Source organism: Heterocephalus glaber, unplaced genomic scaffold (genome assembly GCF_053883595.1).
Source record: "Heterocephalus glaber isolate CG9 unplaced genomic scaffold, H.glaber_assembly_v1.0 deba00001550, whole genome shotgun sequence".
Classification (NCBI taxonomy): domain Eukaryota; kingdom Metazoa; phylum Chordata; class Mammalia; order Rodentia; family Bathyergidae; genus Heterocephalus; species Heterocephalus glaber.
This window is the reverse complement of record NW_028258343.1, coordinates 1643801-1658039: the sequence shown is the minus strand read 5'-3', so window position 1 is coordinate 1658039 and position 14239 is coordinate 1643801. Positions and strand designations below refer to the sequence as shown.

Sequence of the window (14239 nt, the reverse complement as noted above, 5' to 3'; positions counted from 1 at the left end):
AAAGGTCAGTATACCTGGAGTAGAGGGAATGAGGGAGAATAGAAGACAGTAGAGCAAAAGAGGTATTGAGAGGCCAAATTGTACAGAACCTTGTAGAAATGAACCGGGGAGAAACTCAGCTCCATCCTCAATAATGGCAGTATTCACAGAAGGCATATTTTGAAAAGGGGAAGTGGATAGGCTTGTATAGCTTGACAATTTGTTGCAGGAGAAATGAACAAGCATTCTAGAAAGTGTATGTGATTTAGTGACAAATTTTATATGGAATGGAAATATAAGGCCTCATAGAGAAGGCCGTATTTAAACTAATTAGTATAAGATTCACAATCATAAAAGGTGTTAGAGGCATTCCAGCCACTAATGCAAGTTAAAAGATGATTTCAATTAGTTGAGGATGAGAGAGGAACTGAAGAAAGTAGAAATGTTAGATCATTAACATGAAGATTTGGAATGTGAGTGGTAAGGGATAAAGAAGTAGAATTTGAGGGTCATTGAGACTTCTAATTTAGGTGAATGATAGTCTATAAATGAAAATAGGGAAATATAGGAATATTGGGATGAAGATCATTAATTGTATTTTGGATTTTTTGAGTACAAGATGCCTGAAAGATTTCTAATAGCTTGTAAAACTATCTAATAGCTTCCTTATTCGTTTGATTCCATTTTATTGATTGTCTTACTGTGAGCCATGCTCTGTGCTAGGAACTGTGCTGTATTTTTTTTTTTTTTTTTTTGGCACCAGAGATCAAACTCAGGACCTTGTGCTTGTGAGGCAAGCACCAGAACCACTGAGCTAAATCCTCGGCCCTGTGCTGTGTATTTTAAAATATAGCCTTGGAATATATATACAGATTAAAGGGTTATTCACACATTGTGGTAATTGAATACACAGGAGTTAATGAGAAGCTGGAAGAGGCTATTGAATGAAAAGAACACAAAAAACCAAAAACTGTTAGGAATGACTATGAGGTGGATAACTTGGATATTTTCTACCCAAAAAGGCAGTATGAAAAACATAGAGGAAACAGGAAAATACAGCAAGCGTCTTCTAGTGGTATACATTATTGTTTTTAATTCTTCACTGAATAACAGGTCTGAATAAAAATGAAGTATATAACTTAGAATATTATGCTTTTCTATCCTGTTTGTACTTGTGATTTTCAAGGTAATGTTAAAATAACTAATACTAGTTTATTAAAGACAGATGTAGTTGCATATGCCTATAATCCCCACACTTGGGGAAACTAAAGAAGGAGGATCAAAATATAGAGGCCAATCCGGACTACATAGCAAGACACTGTCTAAAAAATAAAAGAAAAATACTAAATTGTATTTAAACAATTAAATGCATATATTTGAAGTTCATTGTCCTTGCTAGTGCAATAAATATATGGCAGCTTTTTTAGAAGCATACCTGATTGTCTTCAGATTGCATATCTAAAGCAGGTCACATGGTATATGATTTGAATAGACTTTGATTTCCCATTGGAGTTTACTGATAAAATTTAGCAAATATTAAAAATTATATGTAGTTCTTGGTAGTTTTTAAATAGAAATGAGTATTGTGGATATATCAAAGATCTGTTAACTTTACATATGTATTAGATCAGTGAATTTAATTTTTGACTAATAGTTGAGAATAAATAGCACAGATTATGAAAGACTAGCACAGGGCTGTGGAGACCTTCCCAGAAAGTGTGAGTGGACAAATAACTCATAAGGTCACATACCTATAGTTGCTAAAGTCAGTCTTCCAATACATGCACTGTCGCCAAAATCAGGATATTAATTAATTTATTGTGACGCTAATAAACTTTCCTTCAAATGCATTTTTCCTAATTGTAAAGAAATAAAACTAGTAAGAGAATTATAAATAACTCACACTAGACTGACACAATAATTTTCCTAGAAAATTACTATTTTTCAGTAAGTGTGATAAACTTGAGTTGATTAACATCTGGTGGTGAAGAACAGACTGCTGGATGAGAAATCCTTTATTCTGATTGTCTACATATGTCTGTTCTTCAAATAAAGTATCATACACCTGTCAGCAAAGGAAGACATATTTGAATATACAAGGATTTAGAAAGTAACCAAATGACAACTGCATTCGAGTAGACATTTTAAGACATAACGCAAAACATTAGATCAGTGTTGGTGAACCTTTTAGAGACGAGTTTCCAAACTGCAACTCAAAACCCAGTTATGTATGGCAAAGCGGCAACACTGCAATTAAACCTGATACTGAGGTTTTAGTTTAGAAAAAGCAACTCATACGTTAACATCTTTTGTCTTAAAAGAAAAATAACACATGTGCCATAGGTTCACCACCACTCCATTAGATTTTTCTATTAAATGTAGAATAAAACATTAGGATTTCTTTATTATACAGTCCCTTTTTTGTTTTGTAAATTCATAATTAGCACTTAATTTAGATTTCTACACATTTTCATCCACTTAAACTTAACTAAATTTATGTGAAAGAATAGAGAAGTAAAAGCTTTCTGAATGTTTCATTTTGGTGTGGAGCAAGAAAGTATTGATATCTTGGTTAAAGGAAGGTTCAGCCATCTTCTTTGTATAAATAATGAATATATTTATTAGAATTAGAAAGTAATAGTAAAATTGAAACACTGGTAAAAAATAAAAACAAATTCAAGATCAACAGGCAGAGGGAAAAAAAAGAAGTATTGAAATTGACCAAAAACAAAAGAGAGAGAAAAAAGCAACAAAATAACTTAAGTGGACCAACAGTTTTGCTTTTGGTTAGTACATACAAGGTTGATAAAGATCATCTCTCCCACTGTAACATTGAGTCATCAAAGAAGTTGAAATATAATATATTACGGGGGGCATTCTGGTGTACACATAATCATTCTGGGAGTTTGAGACAGAAGGGTCGTTAGTTCAAGCCTAGCCTGGCAATTAGTGACTTAGCAAGACCCTGTCTCAAATTTTTAAGGGGAAGGGGAGCTAGGGATATAGCTCAGTGCAAAGGCTCTGGGTTTAATCCCTAGTACCACAAAAATAAAGAAACAAAAAATAAATAAAGTAAATTGTAAAGAGAAACAGGGCCTACTCCATAAAGGAATAAAGGCCAGGAGCCACAGCGGGGGGTGGGGGGTGGGGGTGGGGGCGGGGGCAGGTACTGGGGATATTAAACCCAGGGCCTTTGCACTCAGCTATCCCCAGGCAGCCTTAGCCTTTTTTTTTTTTTTCCATTTTGAGACAGAGTCTCTCAGAATTGCCCAGGCTGGGCATAATTCTCATAATTCTCATGCCTCAACTTCTCAGAGTGGTGGAATTATCGTGCCAAGCTCCGGAGTCACTGTAATACATGGGTGTATTTATGAACATAAAAAAACACAAAAGAGAAGAGCAAATCTTTTAGGCAGAGTGACTGCAAGACAGAAATGAGCTGAAGGTCTAGAAACCACATGGGCTAGCATGATGAATCTGAAAGGTCCCTGTATGAGTCAGTCTTCTTCAATCATTGGTTCTTTCCTAGAGGAGTTTTGCAGCATAATTCATGACATGGGAAGTGGGGTAGAGAGAGTTCCCATAATCTCTAGAGTTTCTCAATGAACTACCTTATCTCTGCAACACTTAAAACAATAGGCTTACTAAAATTAACTAAAATAGCAACAGCCCAGCTCAGCTAGAGCCAACTCTTGATTTGAACAAAGAGATCTACCCTTCACCCTAGTTTTCTGAAAGAGGAAATGGTAAGCTCTGTCTGAGAATAAAGATTTTTCTATTTTATTCTTTTCTGATTAACTGTCTAATACTTCTGTAATCAGAAAATATGAGGTGCTTATTCTGCAAATATGATTCTGCTTATTCAGCAGAAATAAATGACCCATAACCAAGAGAAAGAACAATCAGTAAAAAGAATTCTATAAATCAAACCTGTTGGAATTAACAGATAAAAATTTTAAAATAACTTATATTAAATAAGTTATGAGGAAACATGAACAAAGTAAGTGAAAAGATGGAGTATGTCAGTAGAGAAAGGGAGCCCCCTCCCAAAAAAAGAAACTAGTGGAAATTCTAGACCTGAAGAATATAATAGATGGCATGAAAACAGAAGATAGGGCTCACTGAAAGAAAGGATCATGGAATTCTGAGGCAAAATGATAGGAATTATCCAAATTGCCTGAGAGGAAGAAATTGTCAGATCTCAGTACATTTGAACTATATTCCTGCACAATGAATATATTTAATGAACATACAGATTTATAATTTATAATGCAGGCAGGGAAGAGTTAACAGTTTGGTCTGAAAATCTGTTGCCAGAGTTCCCTCCCTCAAGGAAGATCAGATTTTTTTAAGGCTTTCATATGGCTTGGACAAGACCCACTTATATGGAGGGCATTCTACTTGTTTACATGTTAATTCCATCTAAAAATAGCTACAAAGAGACATCTAGAATGTTTGACTAATACCCAGATACAGTGACCTAGTCGACATATAAAATTAACCATATAGCAAGCTACTTATTATGAACTGTCACTCATCATTACACCTTAATAAAAGTGAAATGAGACACCGGTTTTTTTCCTTAAAATATGAAGCTATTTGAGTTCACTTTTCCCTAAACTTATTATACCTTTCTGTTGTTTACCTTAAACAGACATGTATGATTATCTTTCCAGACAACAATACTTCTAAACACAATCTCAGTTTAAAACTAATATTATAACTTTGAGTAATCCATTTTTTAAAATTCTAGTTTTCAATACATTCTTTTATTTTTTTATTATATTTTATTTTTTATTTTTTATTTTTTATTTTTGGTACTGGGGATTGAACTTGGGTCCTTGCGCTTACGCAGCAGGCGGCGAAACCAACTGAGCTAAATCCCCAGCCCTACATTCTTAAATTAAAACTAAAATAATTTATTTTTCTTGTAGTTGTATAGATTTTGGAAGTGCTTTGTTTTTGTTTCTACAGTTACTCTTTATTTCCAACTAAAGTTACTTTCTGATTGGATGAGAATTTTAAAGTAGATATTTTGTCTAGCCCAGTTTTGTGACAGTAAGATTACAATAATGAGAATTCACATGTAAGATATTGCCAGTTCCTGAACCTCATGGTATTACCATGCTCATTTGAAAGCAAGTACGTCATAGCAGACTGCATTCAGTGATTCCAACTAGGAGGGTTGTAGACGTGGGGCCTGGAAAGTGAGGATTTCACCATTTGTTCTGTATACTTCAGTGTTACTAAATTCTTAGAAGAATCTGTGTTACTTGAATATTTTCTAGTATGTTTTATTCATCTTTTTTAAAAACTTGTAATGCAAAGCTGGTGTTAATGAAAAAAATGTCTTTCCATCAAAATTACCTTAAAGACATAATACACTGGAGACAAAACCTGGTTCATTTTTTCCCCACCAAAAGAAGATCATTTCTGTTTTATTAGACTCTTGAAGTTGTAAATCATAATTTATTCATCTTTTATCAATGAGTGGCAAGTAGTCACCCAATAAATATTAGTTGAATGAAGGTAGTATATTACTTCATACTTCAATGGCTAACAATAGATATTGAAAGAATTTTTTAATGAAAAAAACTTTTTAAAAATATTTATGGTTCTTTGTTCATTTTGTTTGTTTGTTTTTTGGGTTTTTTTGGTACCGGGTATCGAACTCGGGTCCTTGCGCTTGCAAGACAGGTGGCGGAATCACTGAGCTAAATCCCCAGCCCTTCTTTGTTCATTTTTAATATAATTCTCTAATAAAAACCAATTGTTTTGTGTTGATCTTATGTAATCCTTTATTATACTTAGAAAAATTAAATGTTTATAAAAGGTAGAGACTAACATTTCATACTAGGAATTCTGCTGATTGCTATGAACAGACAACTCTCACCTTAGCCAGTCCTGTGCAATGGCCTTTGGTGTTATTTGAACAAACTAACTCACTTGTTTACTGACGGACAGAGATTGCAAAGTAAATGAAACTCACACCAGTGTTCACTTTTAACATGAGCGTGACTTGAACCAGTGTGGTACAGATGAGACTCAATGTATTACATCTTTAAAGGCCGCTTATTACAAAAAAAAAACACTAGAGAACACTGGGAACAAAAAGATAAATCCACACATGATAAGGGGATAGTTCTGAAGATTAGCATTCAGTGTTGTCACCCTCAAGGAGAGAATCATGGAAATTTTTTTTTTCAGGCACTTCATGTTAATTGAATAAATAGCAGGATATTTCATAGTAGTAAGCCAGATCAAAGAGAAATTCGAACAGAAAATAAGGAAGTGATTCCTTTTATAGCTTTTATTATATTTCTTTATAAAGGTTGCTGACCTCAAGTCAGAAATCAAATTATCATGGAAAAAAATACAGCTAAGTCCAGACAATGGTATAATTTTTGAGCTGAGAGCAAGATATGGATGCATCTTGCTGTATTGCTGGACACCACTTGAATGGGAAGATTGGCTTAACTAACTTTAAGTCAGGTGAATTAGCTAAACTAACTACTTCTGACCAGAAAATTCTTAATACAGTGTGAAAGTCCTGTGTGTGAGTGAGGCTTTCTTCTTGTAAACTATATGAGTTATATCATACTGACATAAATGTTTGAAAAAATGATTAGGCCTAATAACCAAGTGTTCACAATTTTTTTGTTTCCATAGGGAATATCAGCATAGAAAGAAGGCCTTGTAACCATCAGGTAGATTCAGCACCAACGGTAAGCCAATCTCTTTCTCCATTGTTAAAAGTTGATAAGAAACTATAAAATTATGCTGGGTACAAGGACACACAGTGGCATTGTGGAAAATTATTATAACCTTCCTTTGCCAAAAGTTATATCCCTGCAAGAAAATTTTGTAATATTTGCCAAAATGTAGTAAAATACTTTTTATATGTACTTATTTGTATGAGTTTTTAACTTAAAATAGTTTTTACTTTGATAAAATAATGTAAAACTTTATGCAAACTGATATACATATGTTTCTATTAAAATGAATGTTATTTTGTACAATATTATTATGCTTATAATTGTGAAAGAACTCTATTATGCTTCATTTCTTACAGGTTACTTTGCTTTAGAAGGAAAAATCTTACCATTTGTTCCTTTTTTACTACTAGACAACAAAGGGCATTTAATTACAGTACTTTCGCTATGTTTAAAAAAATACATTGTAAAAGGCAAAAAAATTGATCTTCCTTTTAGTCTCTGAATATGTTTTTATGAACTATACATCATTTGCTAGTTGCTAGTTGAAAGATTTATGAGGTGATATAGACCACAGGGCATCTTAATTTTACTTTAACATAATATCATGTATTATCTTTTCTATGTATTATCTTTTTTCATGTATTATCTTTTCTATCTTTTCTATGTATTATCTTTTCTTTCAAGTATTTCATATAATTCACCATTGACTATTGTGAGAAAGATTTGGTAATACCTCTTATAAGAAAATAAAGACGATAATAAGCTGTATTTGCATTTTATTGACTGATAAAGTCTCACGAGAAAAATGACTCCATTCTCTATCTGTAATAAATCTATAAGACCAGTTGATTTCACATGTGTGATCATTTATATGTGATTCTCCAGAAAAAACTAGTGTATGAGGAATTAGTCATTAGCTTAATCATAAAAAGTACTTGGCTATTGTATGTTTTTCATTTATCCTTTAGTAAGAATCCTTAAAGAGTAACCATAACATTACATAAGTTTTGTTGCTTGTTGTTAAAAAATTAAAATTACCAATTAAGGAAATTTATTAATGTATTTGAGTATTAGAATCAGTTAATTATTTTACATGTCTTTGAAATTTGTTTTATTCCCACAGGCTTCCCTGTGGCACCTCTGTTTACATTTCTGTTTTGTTTATACATTCTGGGACTCAGGAAAGCACAACCTGGCCAAATTTTCTTATTGTACCCTCTAAGCTGATTGCAGATCATCCCATGCTAATTAAATGATGAAGTAGTAAAAGTTAATGTGCATGAAGTTACAAGAAAGAATGGTTTTAGTATTTACAGTAATGCCTTAATGATATCAAAATAATTTCTTGAATTAGACACTAAACCTAATGCTAAAAGTTTCAGTGATGCTAGTCTTTTGACGAGGCTTTTCTGGTTGGACTATGAAACGGTAGCTTCTGGTGTATCAGTACCATATCTACTCTGTCCTACCAATAATTTTTCATGTACTTGGTGTATACATATACTCCCCAAACAGCCTTTAGTTGGCCAGGTTTTGACTTGAGCCCACCTTTCTGCTGATATGTTTTTCTGAGGAAGGACTAGCTACTCTTCCTTTCTGTCGCTTTACTGTAAACAATTTCTATCATTAAAAGAGTTTTGCAGGAGAAAATGTTTAGAATAAAGGAAGAAGGAAGAAGCTTATGTAAAAATTTAACAAGATAAAAAATTTTAAATCCAAAATTTTTAGTCTCCTAGCTTGAAAAGGGGGGATACAATAAATTAAGTTAGTCCCGGAGCCTGAGAAAAAAGTAGTGTTGTGTACCAAGATTTTAGAATGACTGACACTGGGAACCCAAACAATTCTTAACCTTTTACTAACCCCCAATTTTCAGCTTCTGTCTTTATCCATTATTGCTTCTGCTTCCCTCTTGTTCCAAGTACCCAGTGGCTCATCTAGGAGAGCTACGTAGATTCTAGTTGCAGTTCTTTAGCAGGTGAGGGAAATAAGTAGCTGAGAATTTCTCAAGAGAATGATGTTTCTTGATAGTCCAAGTTGAAATTCTGAATGAACTTTTCTGTAAATATATGGTTATAGGGGATAGTTTGATCCTATAGTGCTATAATACAATGTAGTGTCCCTTAAGTAAATATAGATTAGCCTAAGAACAAAACCACCCATCCCTTTGTTATATGTTCCCTCTATTAATTAATTTACTCATTTCCTTTTTGGTTTTTTATCACATGAGCTTTTGTTTTTTGTTATGTATTTGTTATTTATTTGGGAATTTTTTTTCTTTTTGACACAAATAATGTCCTGTTTTGGGGATGCCTTTAATAGAAAGTGAAAAAGAAAATCTTCACATGGTATGACCCCCCTCTATCAAAAAGAATCAAAGAGTATATTTTGAAGTTATTTTTTCCAAAAAATATAAAATATTTGGTGAATTATCTAAGTATATGTATATTTCTCAGTTGTCATTGCATACAACATATTTTTTTATTATTTTGGTATAAGCTTTTACCTAAAAACATTATAGAAGTTGATCATCTTTGTCTTCTGGGATTAGTGTTATGTAAGAGATACCACACATTAGTCTGATATTTATTCTTTTGTAGAGGTAACCTGTTTGACCTGCTCATATATTGTATTATACATTTTATTTTCTATGTACCTAATGTCCTAGTTCAGATTTGATTTAAATGTCACTTTCTTCTCATTGATTTTTTTCCCAAATAATATTCACTCAAACACTGTAATTTTATAGGAAAAACAAATAAGGCATGAGACAATCAAAATGTTATATTATATGAGAAGTAGATCATGCCCTTTTAAGAACTAGTCCCTGCACCTGCTTATAGCCTATAGTAAATTAAGGCTATCAGCCCACATTAATCAGAGGCTATTGTTTGAACACTGAAAGGCAGGTGTAAAAGTTAGTTAATAGTTAAGTCAGCCAAGGCTTAAATCCTGTATTTAAATGAGGACTTATTTGCAAATCAAAGAGAAATAGCAACTAGCATTAAGTATTGTTAAAACATACCTGCCTTTTAATGTATAATATATTCATAGCAGATTTTATAGCTCTTTATGTTTTCTGACAGAATTAATATGCATGTAAAATACATTAAAACATAGTAAGCCGGGGCCGGGGATTTAGCTCAGTGGTTCTACCGTCTGCCTCGCAAGCTAAGGACCCGAGTTCAATCCCCAGTACCAAAAAAAACCAAACAAAAACATAGTAAGCCATGCTGAATATAAAAGATGTGATCAAAAAATACAGTGAATGCTTAAATTCTTTTTTTAATTTATTAGAGCAAATGATACATTACTATGACTCCCCCTCCTTTCTTTAAACATGCTTTTCTCACCATTCTTGCCACTTTCTGAGGCAGCTCTGGAAGTACTCTTTTGTATATTTAAGAAGAATGCCCTAAATATGATGAATACTGCTGCTGCATGCCATCTAACAGAGAGGCAAACTCCTAAAACCATTACATTGTGTCCTCATCCACATTACTCACCATATCTGACAGCATGTGGCTTCTGGTTCTTCCCCAAAGTCAAAGTGACCATGAAAGGTAAACATTTTGAATGGACTCAAGACATCAAGGCATCTGCAATAGTACAACTAATGACACCTATGATAAGGGACTTCCAGAACTAGTTCTGAAAGTGGTAAGATCAATGGGATGAGCAAGAAGCAAGAAGGATTAATGGCAATGTGTCATTCATTTACTCTAATAATTTTTTTTTTAATTTTAACGTACACCATATTTTTTGTCACACTTTGTATAAAAAAATTTTAGTGATTTGAAGAGTATTAATTTTTAGTCTCTTCCAGGAAAAATGGATATGATAAAATTCTAATATCAAAATAGCCTGTTCTAATTAATCAATTTTTTGTGAAGTTTCTATATTTCAAACCTGTAACACTCAATATTACTCCTTTATAATTCAATGATCTTGCAATGTGTTTGTGGAAATGTTTCAACAAATGGATTTTTGCAGTTTATAAAATTATAATTTGCATTTTCTCAGAAGCCTATACATCTAGTAAAACAGGTTCAAGTAAAACTCATACCATCTCATCACATTATACCAATTATGTAATTTACCTATTTTAATTATTAAGATTTAAAATATACTTGATTGATTTGAACTTTTTTTTGAGACAAGGTCTAACTTTGTCATTCAGGCTGGCCTTGCACTCATTATGTAGCCCAGGCTGGCCTCGAACTCACAGCAATCCTCTCAAGTGCTGGGATTACAGGCATGCACCACCAAGCCTGGCTGATTTGAACTTTATATGTTGACTCAGTATTATTCTTCGTTATAAGACCAGTTATATAAACCATTCATTCATGCAAGTTTTCTAAGTGCTGATTGATAAATTTTTGTCACATAATTTATCAGTAGAAAACTTTAAAAATTTTGTTATTCTGAAAATATTTCTGAGATGTCCAGATGTTGCTTGCCCTTAACCCTAAAGTTATTCATAAATGTACTGATCTTAATCATACAAATTAAATTTCATTCTGTGTCTCTTTTGGAGTATAAGATATCCATGTTTATTTTGCAATATTTTAAGCTGTTACTGTTGTTAGATTATCATCATTTAGCCCTTTCTTTAGGTTCACAGGATTACTACATACTACATTATTACACTTGTAAAATGTAACTTTTTCATATTTTAATATAATATTTGGTACAGCTTATTTATGTATAAATGTGTGAGTTGAAATGAAATGTCTTGATTTGAAGGGCACACTTTATTTTCTCTAATCTCTAGCATTTTCCAGAAATTCATAATATGTAAACTGAGGTGAATATGCCCCAATAAAACTCATAAAATAGAACCTATGGCCAATCTCCTCCTGTAGGTAATTGCAGGGTGAAGAGGGAACTCATAAACTATAAGCTTTTACAGCTTAAGTTGTAAAAGAACATGTTTTTACTTCTCAATAAAGTAGCAACTCAAAGCAGTTCTATTAAAATTTCTCTTGAAATTCGAATATAAATGCAAAATAGATTCCCTTTTAAGGACACTTATAGTTGTTCATAACATTTTTCTTAATTATCTTAATTTTCTTAATTATTACATTAGGATTTTTTCCTCAAGAAATTATAAATTATGAAGTTTACATTGATTTTTCCCCATTAGCCCACTCCACTGACATTTATGTTTTTCTTAGATTTTTTTCCTCCAGTTCTCTTTTGGCTTTGCTAAATCTTTTTATCTGACAATCTTAAAATTCTAAAAAGCTCATATTACTGATGAACAGTAATTACATAGTAACAGTGGTATGAAGTATATTTTCTAAATTATCAGTAAATAATTATGTACATAGAATAGTACTATGCAAGTACTATAGAATTATGTATGATACATGGTTTCTATATCTTTATAAAAACATGTATAAACTGTGACCTTGAGTAGCTCTTGGACTCATTAGCAGTATGTGAAATGGATAACCAAACTTGAGAGCAATTATGAAGGGTCGTCCTGTCACCAAGGCAGTTTGCACACAAGTGTAGAAATATGGGATAGGCCAGAGTGCTGTGGAAATCCCTAGGACTGGAGTAGTTTGGGAAAGCTGTTCAGAGTTGGTAGGTGCTAAACTGGATCTTAAAAGGATGGAATTTAAAAAGGAATAGGATGTTCTAGACCAGAATAACAATGTAACCAAAGATCATAGAAGGAAAGTGCGAAGTTTAGAGACAGGTGGACAGTTTGAATGAAACGGATTAGATGAGAGAGTGAAAGATTAGAAAAGATAACTTGGGTGTGATTTATAAAGATTATTGAGAGGTTAACAAAGACATTCAATATAAGCAATAGTGAAACATTTGAAGTGAGAATAATATGATCAAGGGCATTAGGTCAGTGAACTTTGAAGCTACTGAAATTTACATTTGAGGTGATACTAGTCTAAATAAGGAATAATGGAAAAGGAAATACAGAGGTATGCTTAAGAAAAAGATTTGGAGATTAGAACTGATGAAAGGGACTATATTTCTTTTTTTTTTCTTTTCTTTTCTTTCCCTTTTTTTTTTTTTTTTTTGGTACCAGAGATCAAACTCAGGACCTTGTACTTGGGAGGCAGCCACAGGCACCACTGAGCTAAATCCTCAGCCCCGAAAAGGACTATATTTCTAGAGTTAGCTTATATTTAAAAGGCTGTGAGACAAACCCTCATAAGAAGGTACACAGAGAGAGAAAAAAGACAGGAGATCAGGAATCTTAGAAGCCAAAAGGAATATGGAAGTAGATGGAGTGGCTGTGCTATCCTATGTAGCCAGAGTTGTCAGAAGAATGGTAGCAGGGCCCTGGAAGGAAGCTGAGTGGTCACACTAGGTGTGATGCATCCAAAGCAGCTTAGAAAGCTTATTATGAAAAGAGAATGGAAAGTAGAACAATGATGAATTCAGCATTGTGGATTTGTTACTTTGGCCAAAACTTACTGCTCTGAGATAAATCTGTGTAGAATGTGAAGTGTTTCCCTTTTAAATATTCTTTAAAGGTGCAAAATAAAATTTTGGGATGCTGAGTTAACTAATCATACGTAGAAATACAAATTTAGTAGTACTGGCATTGCTATTATTATGTAATAGTATTCCATTCAAACTAAACATTTTTCAAATGGAAGCAAAGATCCAGCAACATGAATGGAGCAACATTAAAGATGCAAAGTGGATGTTAGCATCTGACAGAGGAGTTGAGTAGGACAGTTAAGGCAAAGTCTCTTACTTTTCTAATCAATAAGGAAAGTTAAAGAAATTGATCTTAAAGTCCACTTTTAGGTCTAAAGCTCTGTGACTTTCTCAACTGCTTTAACTGCTCTAGGACAGTGTATTACAGCAGAAAAATGAAGCATCCTTTGAATGGTCACTTTTCACCTCAGTCATTTCCATCTATTCTCAGGACTCAGAATTCACAGCAGATAGACATATGCTAGTTTTGTTCACTAAGTCAAGTAATGAATGCCCAACATCACCATTACTATTGGAAACTTCATATTGCTTAATAAGAAGCCAATGGTTAGGGTTAGGGTTAGGGTTAGAGGAGCAAAAACTTAAGTCTCTTCACCCAGGGGCTGATCTCACCAGTACTTGATGAAATGATGCTAAACAGTGGGATATAGTGTCCAATCAGATGTGAAATTCTGCCAGCACACAGGGGTTGGAGAGTATGTGCAGTACAGTGTGAAAGAAGGAGAGCACTACTGAGCCTGCCTAATCTTTTTTGGGGCACTTCAAACTCTTGCTGTTTTTCTTAAGGAAAGTGATGTTTAGTTATATAAACTTAAATTGAGGAATAGGCTAATGAAACTATAAATCAAGGATAATTTAAAAGAGCATAAATATTTTAAGATAGCATATCTAAGCATATAAAACCAAAAGAAATTAAAACTATTCAATTTTAGACTCTTGTTGAAGTGCTTTCTTAGTTAAGTCAATGAGATCTATACAGTATAAGTGCTGAGTACAGTGCCTACCTAGCACATAGTAATCTCTTAGCCATTAGCTATTAATGTTTTACCCTGAGTACAGAGTGGTCTGTT

The 14239-nt window shown here is 33.1% G+C and overlaps 1 protein-coding gene across 14 annotated transcripts in view; it reads left to right on the top strand.

The window, feature by feature from the left end:
* Ahi1 (Abelson helper integration site 1) overlaps positions 1-14239 on the top strand; it is a 212360-nt gene that overhangs the window by 113435 nt on the left and 84686 nt on the right. For 13 of the 14 annotated variants that reach the window (XM_087190009.1, XM_087190016.1, XM_087190015.1 and 10 more), the window contains exon 21: positions 6649-6704. In XM_087190009.1, the coding sequence (XP_087046135.1) occupies positions 6649-6704 (56 nt within the window). Of the gene's footprint in view, positions 1-6648; positions 6705-7051; positions 12740-14239 lie in introns of those variants that run through there. The other variant, XM_021249542.2, reaches the window with a different exon arrangement.